We start from the raw sequence: 16,641 nt of genomic DNA on the forward strand, positions 1-16,641 counted from the left end.
GCAAGAATCTAGCACTGCATGTAGGCATGTAAAGCCAGCATGTAAAAGGGGAGAGCAGAGCAGCCAATCAGAGCATGGCTGCCTCTGACTCAGGAGTTGCTAGGCAGATTTGGAGAGTAGAAAATGCCGGCTGAAATGTCTGCTGCAGCAATGCAGCTCTTGCCACAAATCTCAGTGATGGAAACACAGAAACTAAGTTCAGGTGCCCAAACAAGCCATGGTGAAATGTAGAGGCCATACAACAAACCATTGTTTCTCTCTGTGGTTACAAAGAGACCAAACATACAACACTGAAAGTGATATGGTTCTTGCCACTGTTGTTATATGTGTCCTATGGCTATGGGTTCATACATATCTACCCATGAAATTTAATGTTCATCTATCAAGTTCTGATCCTCCAAATGCTGCTAGGCCATTCACATTAGTTCCAGCAAACATGACCAATGATCAGAAAAGTTGGGAGTCATACTCCATTAACATCTGGATGACTTGTTTCTCCCACAATAAGGCATGTTTAAAATCATAATGCAGACATTCAATATGACAACACAGAGCAGTTTCTCTACAATATTAAGACTACAAAGTAAATTAGTATTTACTTTTTTGCAATGCTCTGCATTTTCAGTTATTGTATATGGCATCATCTATGAACAAGTCAGGAAACTTGTATGCCACGGAGCAGTTCTTGAGGAAGTAGAAGTCAGAAAAGGTTTAGAAAAACAAGAATACGGTAAAAGACTTGGAAAAAACAGAGATGAAGAGAATGAGCTCTTTCCTGAGCAAAGGGAGGAAACAAACAGCAGCAGCACTAGGACCAAGGCAAAGACTGATCATGTGATCCCTGCTTGTCCCATCCTGGATGCCTCCTCACAGCAACAATGGAAAGGGCAGATTCTCTAAAGACGTTTTTAATACAATGTCTGTTTGATTACAAAGATGTTTTTAATTTGCATTGTCATGACTAGCATTGTAAGGACTATCTTTACTCAAAGAATTCAGGAGACACACACTTTTTTATGTTTATTATTAATAGTCTTGGCTAATGTTAGTATATTAGAAACCAACGTTAATGTTGTTGTATACAAAAATTAGCCCTTTGAGTATTCAAATATTTAAAAACAGTAGGTGTAAGAATATACTAAACATTTAATTTTAATAGAAATTATCAAGTTACAAGTGTTTTGACAGTTCTGTAAACTGATATATATTGTAAAGGATGACAGAGACCATTCTGTTGCCAACTATCTTCTCAAAATTAAAGAATGCACAAAAAAATTTATTATTCTCATTCTTCAACATTAAGGATTACAATGGGGCTTATTGAAGAGGTACGTTTTTTGAATCATGCCATGCACAAAGCAGGAACGTATTTTTCAGTCCCATGGAACTTAAGCTTCACTTTGTTCAAAAATATTATACTTTAATAAAAAGAAAACTGAAATAGCAATTTATAACTGTTTAGCAACTAAAACTTAGCAGTATGGATGGGCACATGCTATTGTAAAGAGCCAAGACAATTTAAAATACAATTCCACAGGTAAAGACCATAGAACATAATACAAATCTGATCAGAGCAACATGCAGATTAACTGAATAGTTCTGAACAGATGTAGGCGTTTTAGTTCCTTTAATGAAAACCATGGTATATATTAGATAGGGTTATGTTTATACTAGTTATTTGGCACTGATATTACATTTTCACAGCTTTTCTAATACTGGGAAATTATTTCAGTTCTGCATGGTTTATTACAATAACCTCTTATATAAAATACCCATATTTTTAACACACATTTTGGCAAAAAAGAGTGTTGCCAAAGTATGTTCAAAACAGATAGCATAATTTAACTGTAGAAATATTTATAAATATGATACTTCAGAGGCCACAAAAAGATTTTAGCTGCTATTTTTAAGGAGAGGAAGATGAAGAAATACCAAACTGGAACCTTCTGTTCCATTTTGGTTTTTAAGTTAACTGTTTGCTGAAACATTTTAAAACAAGCTTTGTTTCTGCTTAGCATATGAAAATTCTGTGTTGGAGCTAGATACCCATGAGCAGAACACTCTTCTCTTCACCTGCTGACTGCTTATACCTCTTCAAAATCTACCCCACAGGGTTGGGAAAGTCTCTGGAGTTCCATGGAGGGCGACACAAGCACAAGGTACAAATAGCAAAAATACCTCCTTCTCTCCATGAGGCCTTTGCTGGATTCTAGTCCCTTATATAATGGAGTGCTTTAGATCCAATCCGATAAGTTTTTGCATTTGTATAATTTTCCCAATCAATTCTGAATATATAGAAACGTGTGTGTGTGTGTGTGTGTTTGATTAGAGAGAAATGAAACAAGTTTTGCTTTCTTTGTTCTTTCAGACCAGTTGTGGCAATTTTTGAGAAGCACCTAGGAGCTTGCATAAAAGCAACAGCTGTTATCTGGCTTAATTTTTTAATTTTGAATTTAAGTGACAAGAATTTGTAAATGAAGGTTTCTAAATTACAGTATTGAAATTAGGTTATATTCAGGAAAATATATTTAATGAATAGAGATTGCATGATAATATGACAGCACTGACTTTCAGTTTTTTGGCACTGAGTTGTAAACCATTTCAGTAAATTCTGAAATAGAGTTAAGCAGTCTGTCAAAAGGCAGGTAAAGATTAAAAACAAGACTATGTTAGCAACTTTTCCTCTATTTCATACTTCAATTTGAATGTTATTCTACTTAGGGCAATACCAACAGTCCACAGCAAACTCTTGATATCTTTATGGAAAACTAAGACTATTAATCCTGTCCTAATAATTCAAGCACCCGTAATGTTAGGGCAATTATCTCAGAAAAGACATTTTAATGATTAAGTAGGGTCATTCCACATGAGCAATTTTTTCCTTCATATTTAAGCAGCCCTGCCAAAAAGCTAGTTTGCATGAGATAGTTCCATTCCATCAGATTTTGTTGAAATCCCTGATGATAGATTTAGTTACTCTCATTTGTGCATATTCAAACACAGTGCAAATGCCCTGGTATTTTGTGACCAACTAACAGAAATCATTCTTCTACTCTCTCTTTACTACAAAGTAACACATGACAATGATTTGGGTTGGTCCTACTTTTTTTAAAAAAAGGTATGTCCCTGAAGATGTGATATTTGCTTTTAAAACTGTATTCTGTCTTTAAAGCTTATTTTGATTTTTTTTAGTTCACACACAAAAAGGAACATATGTGGTAGTTACTTGATAAAATGTGTATGAAACCTGGGAAAGGCTCAGGAGTGTTACAGGCACAGAGTCCTATATACTATTAGATATAAGAAAAAACAGCACTGAAGGATTGTCACTTACATATAGGTTGTCCAAGAGCAGTGTAAGTGACTCCATCCTTAGGCTCAAATGTTCGCTCAAGATATCACAACCTTCCACAGTGAAAGCTTTTAGCACTTGTCTTTCATGTGACCAAGCAACATTTGATAGTTGTAGGAATGGTGGGTTTAAAGTGGCATGCCAGCCACGTAAGGTATCAGAGAAGGCTATTTCTCTGTAGCTCACATATATAAGCTTTGGATGATGGAACTGCAGTTTAAAAAGTTGAACCCTTCAGTGCAAATAAAACTCAAAACAGTGGTAGTAATCAATAACTATTCAATTAATATTAGGAAAAATCTTAATATTTGTGTAGTCAATGTAATAAAATCAATTCAGTAAAAGAGTACTATCAAAGTTAATAAATCATCACATTATATCATAAAATTGAAATATTGACCAAGTTTAAGTTGTATACAAAGTAGACATTACATAAATGACCACAATGTATTTGCATGCTGAATGCATATGGACTTTCCAAGTCAGAGCAGGATAAACCCCACCACGGCATCGAAAATCTCAAATGGCTCCAATTAACAAAGGTATCTGCCAAAATGAAAAGGAGAATATTGAGGGGCTTAGCTACTAACTAACTTAGGCTTTTTTTGAAAATGAGTTTAGTGCAAATATGAATTTAGACAGTGGTAACAGATAATTTTCATTGTACTGTAGGTGCTGTAATACAAAATACAAAACTAAAGGTACTCCTGAAATAAACCTCAGAAGTAAACCCTCAGATGAGGGCCAATAAACTGAAGCTCAATCCAGACAAGACAGAGGTCCTGTTGGAGGGTGGCTCGGGCCTCGGGATGGGGGACTTGGGCCTTGTCCTACATGGGGTTATACTCCCTCTGAGGGACAGGGTTTGCAGCTTAGGAGTGCTCCTCGACCCTGAGCTGTCTCTAGAAGCTCAGGTGACGGCGGTGGTGAGGAGCACCTTCCTTCAGCTTCGGCTGATACATCAGCTGCATCCCTTCCTGGAGAACGACTGCCTGGCGACAGTGACACACGCGCTGGTAACTTCCCGATTAGATTTCTGTAACGCGCTCTACGTGGGGCTACCCTTGAAGATGGTCCGGATACTTCAATTGGTGCAGAATAGAGCTGCCAGGTTGCTGACGGGGACTGGGCGTTGTTCTCATATAACCCCAGTTCTCCGTCAGCTCCACTGGCTTCCAATTGAAGTCCGGGCCCAATTCAAGGTGTTGGTTATGACCTATAAAGCCCTAAACGGCTTAGGACCTGGATATCTAAAGGAACGCTTGCGCCCATATATGCCCTCCTGCCCCTTGAGATCAGCAACGGATGCCCTTCTCTGGGAACCCTCTGTGAATATTAGGAGGGTGAGTACCCGGAGGAGGGCTTTCTCTGCGGTGGCACCCCATCTATGGAGTGCGCTCCCTAGAGAGGACCGCTTGGCGCTGTCGTTATTTGTTTTTTGGCGCCAGGCGAAGACCTTTTTATTTCAAACTTATTTTAATTGCTAAATTATTGAATTAATTAAGTTTTTAAAATTAGCCGAGAATGCACCGGGGGTTTTTAAATGTTTTTTTCTTTTAAATTATATTATTATTTATGTATGTTTTTAATGTATTTTTTGTGAGCCGCCCCGAGGCTTTGTTGCGATGGGGGCGGCATAGAAATGTTTTAAATAAAATAAATAAATAAGTATGAGCCACTGTCCGGAATACCCCACCCCAGGATCACTAGGACCAAACAGAGGCATAGAGGGAGGAAAATCCTAAAGTAACAGGGTCCCAAGTTGCTTAGGGCATTATATGTTAACAGGGCCTTAAATGTGGCCTAGTAGCTTTTTGGCAGCCAGTGCAGTTTTTAAATAGAAATGTAACATACTGCTGTGAAGAGGCCTCTGTTACTAGCTTGACCACTGCATTCTGTAGCAGCTGCAGCTTCTCAAACAAACTACATAGAGCTCTACATAGAGCACACTAAAATAACTCAGTGTTTTAGTTAGTAATGCCTGAACCACCATGACCAAGGTATCATGGTCCAGGAACAGCAGTGGTTGGTAGCTCTAGTGAATAGGAATACCTAATCTAATGATAAAAGTAGATCTAGAGGAGCCAAGCTTACACACCACTTCCCTTGGGAAAAGTACAATTCGCCCAGGACATGGACAGTGCTTTTGTTTTGGCAGGATACAAATTAGTATAGTGAATACAATTATCAATGGACCCTCAATTCAGCCTACTATTACATTCAAACACCACAGCTACATATGATTCAGATGTTATAGGAAAACAGAGCAAGGTATCATCTGTATACCGATGGCAACTTGCTTCAGATCCTCAGATCATTTCCCAATGACCTCATCTTAAACAGCACTGGGGACAGGATACACCGGCACAGCATGTCACAAGTACCAGAGGGATAAAATGCAGTCCCTCAGCATCACTCAGTGATCTTGTGAGCATTAGCTGAAAGCCCTTGATACTTACTCTAGAAGCTGGTCTAAGAATCAAAAGTTCCAGATAGAATATAAGAGAAAGTTTCCCTTCTACTGTCCCTCTCTCAGTGAAGTGTATCTGACAAGGTGATTACAAAGAAATGCCAGTACTGTTTTTGCTATGTAATGTCTACTTTGCTATATAATGTCAGCTCTATGTGGCCTCTGAGAAGTTGTACTACATCTTGTATTGAAATCTGAAATCTTGTATTGTTACTGCCAAAGGCCCATGCTGTAGTTGTTTAGTGATATTCTTAAGTGAGCGAGGAGGAGAGAGAGGGACACACACAATCACTTTTAGTATTGTTAGATGGTTTTGGACCAAGCAAGCCTGGATTAGCAGGGAATTCTAGCTAGGTGGAAAAGAGCAGGTGGGAAATGACAATGAAGGAGTTAACAGTAGGCAGCTGAAACTAATCAGTCTTGCGGTAATCACTGTGGGAGGTTTGTTGTTTAGTGTTTCAAAAAGGAAAAGACAGAAGGAAAATTGAATAGCTAAGGGTTAAAACATTTCTTCTTTGTGGAGGAGCAGGTGGCTGTGTTATATCAGGAAGCTGCCCTAAGATCTGTCCAGGAGGCAGTAAAAACCCCTGTGAAGGGGATATAACACTTCCTTAACACTGAAAAGGTAGAGGAAAAAGCTAATGTCAAGTGAAGCTAGCTCACAATTATGGCAGGGGATGGAGAAACAACTCAGGACTCCCAAGGTGTCCCCTGGAATACTGTCTAGAGGACTGAATGGAAAGGAGCAAGCAACTCACAGTAAGCCTGGTCTTCTGTTGGACTTACTGCGGAATGTTCACAGAATAATCAACTTGATGTGGCTTATTACTAAGGTTGTTTGGCATGGCATGCAAACCCACCCAATAGGAATAGAAGAGTCAAACTGTGCAACAATGGGAAGACCACACTTCTGCAACTAAGGCAGCTAGTATAAAGAAAGCTGATAAGGAACAACTGAAAAATCACTAGTTTTCTCATTCAGGCTAATCATGCACTGCTAACAGGGCAGACTGTTTATATGGGTTGCTTTGACTGGTATACTAACTTAGTGTGCTTCTCCCTCCCCATTTCATGCCTAACCTTGAGGTCCCTAATCCTTCCTCCTCTTGTATACATATTCCTTGTTTAAATATTGGCAATAGAACTATTAAAGACTAAATCTAATTCTGGCTGCTGTGACCTTGAAGTCTCAGTTGCCTCCTCCACACCAAATTCCATGTTTTATTACAGTGCCTCTGTACAGGTGCTGCACTTTACCCTGACATTGTTTAGGCATCCAAAAGCACAACAGGAGGAGCTTTTGTATCAGAGGTCAAGTGTACCCAAGAGTTGAATCTAGCTGTAAGTGCATCTGCCTAGGGTGAAAGTTTAAGGGAATTTGGCCTGAGGTAGAGAAAGATAGTTTAAATTGCAGCAGGAGTATCTTGATTCCTGAAGAATCATCAGTAAGCAGTCTTTAGAAACCCCTACATAAATATCAGTAATCCCTTTGCATAACTCTTTCATAAATTATTTAATAGTTTGACTTGTCTCTAGTGTTGGTGCCCACCTTATACCTAACCCTCTTTTATTAGTTTTATTGATTAGTTTTTAAGTATTCTAACAAAATTAGTGGCAGCAAAAAAACATCAGCTTGTACGTCCTGAGTTACAACTGCAGAGAGGTCCTGAGACCCAGAAATATAAATGTTTGTGGAGGAGAAGCAGCACCACAGGTGGGAGCAGTTTCTTCACAGCTAATGGCAGGGGAAGAAAGCTGTTTCTTCCTCACTTCAAAACATTGTTAGTATTTTCTAACTGGAGGCAAAAAAAAATCTGTCCCTTCCACAATACGGAAAGCTGCCAGGTTCCTGATTCCATTTCTCCCTGCAATGTGTTGCAGAATAAAAGGACACAATTTCTACTTCTCTATAACCTTTAACTTTTTCTTCAGATCATACACACTGTACAGCATGTCCTTCTTACTTCACAATGATTCCCTTCACTTCTGTGTCAATTATATGGACTGTGACACTATTTTGGAGCTAGATGTATAGGAAATGACATGTGTGCTGCAGTACATGCTCAATCACATAGGATGAACAGCCAAGTTTGCATGGTTGATTAAGAATTATCACCCTTCTAACATCCTAGGGCAAGAGTGGGAAGCTATTGGCTTTTTGAATATTGGTGGACTGAACTCCCATCAGCCCCTGCCACCAAGTGCAACAGTCAGGGATGTTGGAAATTACAGTTCAGCAGGAGATAAGCTAACAAAAAGTGAGAGCGAAGTGACGAAGTCATAACACTGTCTATCATTCTGCTCTTTGCCCACCCAACAGGAATTCTAGTCCTGTTGTGGGGAAAGCCTGCTTATGTTATGAATGTTATGTTATGAATACCTGAACTTTGTGCACTCAGGTATTCCATACCTAAGCACAACAAAAACTTGATAAAAGGAAGGACTTTAGTCCACCCATCTCCATCATCCACTCATACAGGGTGGAAGACTAAAGAACACAGCTTCTCCTGTATCTATAAAATCCCTCCGTTCAAGTCCGAACACTAGAATCTTACCAAATAATTTAAACTTTGTGCCCATGGGCCATACTGCTGTCTCCATCACCTCTCTGCATCTGCATCTGCGCCTGCATTCTTGCAATCATCTCTTGCATGCGACGGAGCTAAAAATCAAATACAAATTCAAAAACTGAAACTGAAACAGGCCAATTAAATCTAATTAAACTTATAGACTTAAATATGTACTCTGAATTCACTGGAATTTACTCAGTTACATATTCACTGGACTAAAGCCTTAGTTAATTTAAATCTATTGATTGAAGCTTGTAAGTCAAATTATTAAAGGTATAATAATTTCATATGCTTTGCTCAGGCACAGGTCACCCATATGAGTTCAAGCATATATATACCACAATTAAGATCCCACTGAGCATTAAATAATTAGATGAAAAACCTCTCGTGTTCATTCTTAGATTTACCTAACTTTGTCAAAAATGGGATACCAGATTGGCTTCATGCGGTTGCCGCCTTGAGACTATAGTAATAGGCAGCATATAAATGAAAGTATAAATAAAAAGTCTAAAAACATAGGTTACAAGAAAGAACTGCAGTAAGACTACAGCATACACTCTCCTTGTTGTTCAACGTGTGGTTACTTGAAATAAACCAGTTTCATACATATTATCTGAGGCTGGCAAGTTTGAACAAACCATAGTTAAGATTATTCAGTTTTCCTGGGGTTAAATAGTAAGTCAAGCTGGGGTTCCTCTAAACAAAGGGAAACAAAAAATGTCGCCTTTCAGTTGCCACAATGGGAACAGTGGAACTTAAAGCTTGCTTAAACTCATTCTAGTAACATTAAACCATGGTATAATATTATATTTAAACAAAGCCACTGTTAAGTACCTGATAAGAGGTTCTTTTATCTAAAGTTATGCTGACCATATAGGCTAATCACTTATGAGAACAAATACTATATTTAAACATGAATTGAATCCCTCCCCACCACCCTACAAGCTTGCACCAGTAATTATCACTTTAACTTATGCCATATTTTGTGGATTTCAACAAGTTCTGTCTCCTATATAGATGCTGATATCAAACTGGACAATAAGAAACAGCACCTATTATACTAATTACATGGATACCTGGAGTCTGGGGCACCCAAAAGTTTATTCATTGATGAAGGATTATATCTCCTGTGACTACCCAAAAATATTCACCTTCTGTGTCTATGGGCTACAAATTGAGAAATTGAGAAGTAGTGCTTGAGCACTGTTTAGTTTGCAAGTCAATAACCCAAGGAAAACAGGAGTGCCCCAGTTGCCTTGTGCTCTTAAGAAAAAAAATCAGTTAGGAACTATTAAATATATTTTAAGAAAACAATGAAGTCCTTACTTCAGCTTCTTTTTCCAGCAAGATTTGGTCTTTATTAACTTCCTCATCTTCTACCTTCCTACATATAGAGGGGGAATGAAAGCACAATAAGAAACATAGAAATAGTCTTGTTTGGATCTGAAAGTTTTGATTACATCTCAACTCTTTAGAACAATGACATTTAATTTGGGAAAGTGAAACCTTATTTCTACATACATTTTTATAAGCAAAATATATAGTGGATCTCCCTGCACCAGCCACTTAAAACTATTTTACTTTTAACACTTTAAGTGTAGCAAATACTTTTTTAAAAAAAGCCAACACTGTAAAAAGGCCTTAAATATAACTTCTAAAAATATTTTCAGAATAGTTTGGGTAAGGATTGAGATGCACATGAAAGCATACCATTAAGCTCTTAATACCTCTACACAGAGGTCTTCTTAGGATCTTTTGATGTTTATACAAAACACATTAACAATTTCAACAATTAAAGACTCTGTACTTTGCATAATTCAGACCTACGCCACAGCATAAGTAGGAAGGGGGATGCAAATTATAAAGGTATTCCCTAACTCAAAAGGGGCAGCCAACTGTCAGTTCAGTTTCAGGCGTGGATGCTATAAAAGAATAGCAGACAGAAATCACCTGATCTGATTTCTATACTTCTGCATTTGCAATGAGGAAACTAGTTCACACAGGGCTCCCTGTGATCTCCCATCCAAGCACTTATCAGGTCTACACCTGCTATTAGAGGTCCCAGACTAGTCTTGGCCTTATGTAAAGTATATTCTTTTTAAATTAAATTATATTAAATGTAAAAAGTTCAGTATAGATCAGATGATGCAATGCTTATTAAGGAATTCCAAAAGGATGTAACAATCTTGCTTCTGCTGCTGCCAGTCCCACCATCAGCACACAAAGCCACTTGGAAAACAGGATTTTACAGGAAACAAGTATGTGTTTCTTGACCAATTAAAATCGAGAGAGTGGGGAAGCAAGCAGGACTTTATTACGCACTTTGGAGATCTCTTTACATGTACAGGTGTTACTTCTGCAGTGGATTTGACAGACCCAATTATGGTGTCAGTTTTAAAAATTATATGCTATGCACATCAGACATGACATGTAGTTCTCGCTTGAGGCTGACTCTTACATATTTAAAAATAAGGGAATTAAAAAGAAAAACCCCTGCACTATATAGAACCATTGGTTAAGTTCACATAAACACATAATGTAGCACCAGCCATGAGCCATGGGTTGACAGCCACAGAAGGGAGGAAAATGGGAAAGGCCAGGGCAAGCTGAAAATAGCTTAAGACTATAGTAGGGAAGAGAGAAAGCTTCTGCTAGCCATCCACAAGTGCCGCTTAGACCAGTCTAGGGACAGCTGGCAGTTGCCTGCTAGCTGCTTGCCAAGAACAACAAGGATATTTGCTGCTGTTGCTAAGCAGCTTACTGCAAAGTTGGCTTGACCCATGGTGGGTCATGTTGTCCAGGTTCCAATGAAATGACAACCCACCACAGGTCAAATAATCCTTACAATAAGCCATAGCTTACCCAGGTGGCTTGTAAATCCAAATTGTCACACAGAACACCATGAGCATGCATGACACAACAATGCACTAAGGTGGACCATTATGTGGTGCAAACCCTATTATTGCCTGCACTAGTTATAATTTAAGATGTTGGTTCTGACTATAAAGACTCAACTGGTTTAAAAACTACTTGGTCTTCAAAATCACTTCTTCCCAGTAGCTCATTAACCAGTTAGACCAACTGAGAGTATTCACTTGATTCCATCAACTTTGGGGGAAAAATGGGTATGAAAAGATTGCTACAGAGCTGTGCATCTCAATGTGGACTTACATTTACTTTCAAACTGGAAAACTTCCAGATAAGTTTCAACATTCTCCTACTGGTTCTTGATAGCCATGATTAAATTGTGCAGAACATAAGTTATGCTTAAGTCCAACATTGTTCTTAAATGGTAACTCTGATCCACAGAATGGGAGTAGACCACCTGTAACACTCTTCCAAGCACTAGTAAACAAGTCAGGCTCCTCTGAAGTGACCATTATATGCACACAAAAACTTAGAACTTAGATTCAATAGAACCATAGTCACGAACAAGAGATACCAACCTGCCGCCCTTTTTAAGTCTTTCAGAACGGAAGTTCTCATAATGAAGGTCTTGAGTTACTTCTTGGAGATCCTGCATGTGGGTGCTGGAAGGACAAATCACTTCACATTTATCAGTAAGATGACTTACATCATTTTAACTTCCAAACACAGTGCCATATATGCTGTTATTGTTAATTAACATTTACAAAGCATCTTACAATTTCTAAGTGTTGTGCCTATGCCATGTTTTCTGAGGTAAGAACATGAGATAGAATAATACTGAATTAACTAGAAAGATAAAGGCAATGTGCTTACATTAACATGGTTCTTAGTTTCAAGAAGTCATTATGCTCTGGATTCTCCACTTCAACAACTCCCCAAGGGTAGAGGCGACCTCTAACCTTTTTACCTTTAGCTTCAATTAGTTGATTGGATCCCACAACACAAAAAGGAATGCTGGTCTGGAATTGAAGAGAATTTACAAGAATTATAACTATATTGCTACTTTAAGGAAGAGTAAGATGCTGCACAGCAACTACTACCATCTCAAAAAAAAAGCTACCAGGCCACATTTAAGGTCCTGTTAACATATAATGCCCTAAATAACTTTGGACCTTGTTACTTTAGGGATTCCCCTCCCACCACCACCACGCCCCTGCTTGGTCCTAGTGATCATCCCCTGGGTGGGGTATTCCTAACAGTGCCTCCTACTTCTGAGGTTTATTTCAGGAGTACCTGTAGTTTTGTATTATTGCATCACAGCACCTACAAAACAGTCAAATTGATTTGTTGCCACTCTGAGTGATTCTGTAGCTCTTTCCAACACAGCAGGATGAAATTGGGTCTTGGGTCAGGTGATATACCACCCCATCATGGGTTGAACAACCCTACAGCTAAGCCATGGATTTTCTGGGTGGCTTCATGGCCCAAAATAAGTCACCCTGCTGGAATCAGTCTGGGTTTGCATGATGCAACATATCATAGATTGTCACCCACTGACCAGCCCATTCAAGTCACCCAGTGAGCTTCATGACAGAATGGAGAGCACAACCAGGACCTTCCATGTCCAACACTTTAACCGTGACATCACACCAGTTCTCATGGTCTTATGAATATAAGGTTTGATATGCAAGTAATAACAAGGCGAGTAATAACTGGAGATGTTAAACTTACATTGTGAAGACAACTGGGAACAAACTAGGAAGACGATTACATAAAACAATGATTTCCATCACTATTTTGATTACTAACCTTCAGAAGCCTGGTCTGTTCTTTAAAGTCCTCATCCTCATCTGATTCAGCATCAGGCAAATGGTAAATCTTGATGCTATGCTCTTCAATTTCATCCAGAATCTGACAAAATGCATTGGGAAAAATCCACAGGCTGGAAGTAGAACAGGCCATTTTGGCTGTCCTACACATCCCATTACCAAACCCCACTTCTGGCAGTCAGGGATCCCTTGAGTAAGGTTCAATTGGAAAAATGGGGTGCAGTTGCAAAGACCTGTAACCCCTAACTTTATAAATACTTTGTAAAGGGTTGCTGTTTCCAAAATCAATACACATGCCAAATTTGTATTCAAGGTAGGAAAAAATATAGAGTACAGAATGAAGGCACACATATTAACCAAATAAAAGTTCACACTATGTTCATACAGTAATACCTAACCAAGTTCATTCATTTCATTTGCCTTTCTTCTTGACTGTACCAAACATTATTTCATTAAGTGTTACATATATTTCTATGCCTGTATAAAACTTACCCTTTTCTTCAGCCTTTCTCGTTCCTTCAGTGTAAGAGTATCAGCTTTTGCAATTACAGGCACTATATTCACTTTGTTGTGTATGGCTTTCATGAACTCAACATCCAAGGGTTTAAGTCTAAAAGATTAAGTGTTCATAGCATTTAGACCTTCAATTCCTTCATAGACTGATTAAATCACTCAGCACAGAAATATGCATGTTCTGAAAACATACAGGCTGTTTTCACATGACATGACAACACATCCTGGCAATAACTCATAGTGGGCTAGTTATTTTGCAAGGTACCTACACAAAGTTCCCACCCTACCCCTAGGTGTTTTACTTCCTTGCTTCCCCTCTCTTTTCTCCTCATTCCTCCAGCCGCTATACCAGAAAGAATGAGAAAGAATTGAGTTTCCTCATTTGTTAGAGTGTTATCTGTAACTCCATGTAGAGCAATGAATTCAATCTTGTTGAATGGCACTCTGAAGGCTACTGTCAACGGTGCTCACCTGGCAGCCGCTTAAGAAAAGCAAAGGATTTCTGCCACTCTTGTCAAATGTTTTGCTTGCACAAGATGGACTGTGTTACCTGGTTTCAGGTCATCTTAGTGACAACAATTCTAGAACAAACCATAGGTACCATGGAATGCCCTATTTTAAAAAAATCAAGCCACCTGTGGCTAAGTAGTCCCTGCTTGCATGACATTCCACTTATAGCAAGGGAGGACTGCCATGTTGTCCAAACAAGTTCACAAGAACTGCCATATAGAAGTATTTTGATTTGCTATTTAATTTTATTTGCATTCAAAAATACATTGTACAATTTTTAGTGTATCACCTAGCTATTTAAAGACTTCTTTAAAATATACATAAAGCTTAGACCACTTCAAAAAAGCAATTGTCTTTGGCCACAAATCCAAAATTAGTGCAGTACTTACCCATGGCCAAATGGTGAAATAAAATAGAAGCAGCAATGAACTCGATTATCTACAATGTGCCGTCTGTTCAAGCCACTCTCATCATGAAGATAGCGCTCAAACTGCTCATCAATATAGGAAATAATAGTCCTGAAACTTAAGTCAAATATGAATTAGGCTTATTAAAACACTCATTCTCTGAAACTGAAATAGCTGTTTAAGTCAAAACAGATAATTCTTTAAAGAATCCTTCTCCAACCTTTTAAACTCCAGATATGGATTACAATTCCAAAGATTCCTGACTGTTGGCTACAGAGGCTAGGGCTGAAGTCCAAAACATCTGGGGCATACCAATTTTCAACAAGGCTGCTTTAAAAAATACAATTCCAATTGGAATGAGACTGCTACTGCATAAAAAAACAAAGCAAACTGGAAACTTCAGTTGTCAAAGCCATCCCAAGAGGTATCTATGTATCTCTAAACTTGGGAATAGCTATTGCAGCCATTGTCCTAAATATAGTGATTTTGCCACTTTTGATCTCTAGCTTCAGGAGAACAGGATAAGAAAAGCTTAGAAAGTTCACTAGTTCAACTGTTTCCTAAGGGAAAGATTCTGCCTATTTTATATTAATTTCATCTTGATAGGTTGGATTGCTGGGCTGAAAACAGGATGAAATGTAATAGAGGCAAATGCCAAATTTTGCATCAAGGGAACAAAACAAATGCAAATAAGGTGGGGATACTTGGCTCAACAATACCACAGGTGAGGAGGATCCTGGAACACAAGCTCATTAGGAGTTGACACTGTGATGCAGCTGCAAAAAAGGTTAATGCTATTTTGGGTTGGCTTTAATAGAAATATCACTTCCAAACCACATGAAGTATTAGTTCCCTTCTACCCCTCCTCTTGAGTATTGCATCTAGTTTTAAAAAGTGTACAGGCAATAGAACAGGTTCATAGGAGGGCAGCAAAGATGACTGGGGACTGGAAACAGAACTCTGAGGAAATTGAAAGACCTGAACATGTTGAACTCTCAGAAGAGACAATTGAGGGAAAGTACTCTTCAAGTACTTGAAAGGCTGTTGCAGAGAGACAGGCTGGGATCTCTTCTCAGAGAGCAGGACATGGAATAATAGACTCAAGTCACAGGAAGTCAAATTCCAGCTGAACTTCAGGAAAAAGTTCCTGTTAAAGCAATGTAGCAATGGAACCAATTGCCTAGCAAGGTCATGAGCTCTTTCACAATGGAAGCATTCAATATGCAGCAGGGTAGCCTTCTGTTAAGGATGCTTCAGAGTCCTGCACTGAGCAGGAGGGTTGAATTTGATGGCCTAACTGGCCCCTTCCAACTCTACTCTTCTATGATTTGTGAATCCAAACATATTGTGACAATCTGTATCCTCCTAATTACCACTCTTTTCACAATTTTATTTCTAGTAAATCTTCAGTTAACTCAATTCATGACTTTTTCTAATCAACATGCCTGCAATTTTTAAGTTGTTCATTTTCAGAGGGGGAGGGGAGGGGGGAGCTGCACCAGATTAAAACTTAATTTTTATATACTGCCTTATCTAGTTAAAATGTTGAAAGTAACTAAATCCAACACTTGGATATTTATGCACCATTTCCAAACCAATGGTTGCAAGCATGCAAAATGGCAATATCATTGATTCCTTCACAATAGCATAAAGGTCTCTAAAGTACCCTTTTAACTTTGCATATCTCACACTCTCTTCATTAACTCTTATTCCACTTTCAGAACACCCCTTTCAAGGGTGGGTCATAAGAAGTGGTAAGCACTAGAAGAATAGATGGCTCCTGATTATGCTAGATTTGTACTCTACGTTCCCAGGTGGACAGACTCTGGGCAAAGGAGCTCCACTAAAACAGCTATAGTAACATTATAGATATGCAACAAAGACAGGACAAGGAATTGATGAAGCCTTCCCAACATTGGCAACTGAAGCAGTAGGACTGCATATATATTTGATTTGAAAAGACTGTGTGTCTATGTCCAAGACCACTAAGGAATGGTAAAAGATGCACATGCAATTATGTGAGAAGTACAAACAGAAACAAAGCAGTATTTCCAGCCAATAAGATATGAAGCAGAATACAGGGTGGGCCAACAATAAGTATACAGTACTGATCAGGTCATGG

General features: G+C 38.6%; 1 protein-coding gene across 3 annotated transcripts in view; it reads right to left on the bottom strand.

The window, feature by feature from the left end:
• Window positions 1–994: 994 nt before the first annotated feature.
• Window positions 995–16,641, bottom strand: part of SEPTIN2 (septin 2) — a 26,914-nt gene continuing 11,267 nt past the window's right edge. For all 3 annotated transcript variants that reach the window (XM_044432916.1, XM_044432915.1, XM_044432917.1), the window contains exons 6-13: window positions 14,502–14,636; window positions 13,582–13,699; window positions 13,070–13,171; window positions 12,134–12,279; window positions 11,839–11,922; window positions 9,719–9,776; window positions 8,378–8,484; window positions 995–3,898 (exon numbers count right to left, since the gene is read on the bottom strand). In XM_044432916.1, coding sequence (XP_044288851.1) covers window positions 8,386–8,484; window positions 9,719–9,776; window positions 11,839–11,922; window positions 12,134–12,279; window positions 13,070–13,171; window positions 13,582–13,699; window positions 14,502–14,636 — 742 coding nt within the window. In that variant the 3' untranslated portion in view covers window positions 995–3,898; window positions 8,378–8,385. The remainder of the gene's footprint in view (window positions 3,899–8,377; window positions 8,485–9,718; window positions 9,777–11,838; window positions 11,923–12,133; window positions 12,280–13,069; window positions 13,172–13,581; window positions 13,700–14,501; window positions 14,637–16,641) is intronic.

The sequence above is a fragment of the Varanus komodoensis genome, unplaced genomic scaffold (genome assembly GCF_004798865.1).
Source record: "Varanus komodoensis strain SLA01 unplaced genomic scaffold, ASM479886v1 scaffold25, whole genome shotgun sequence".
NCBI classification, from domain to species: Eukaryota; Metazoa; Chordata; class Lepidosauria; order Squamata; family Varanidae; genus Varanus; species Varanus komodoensis.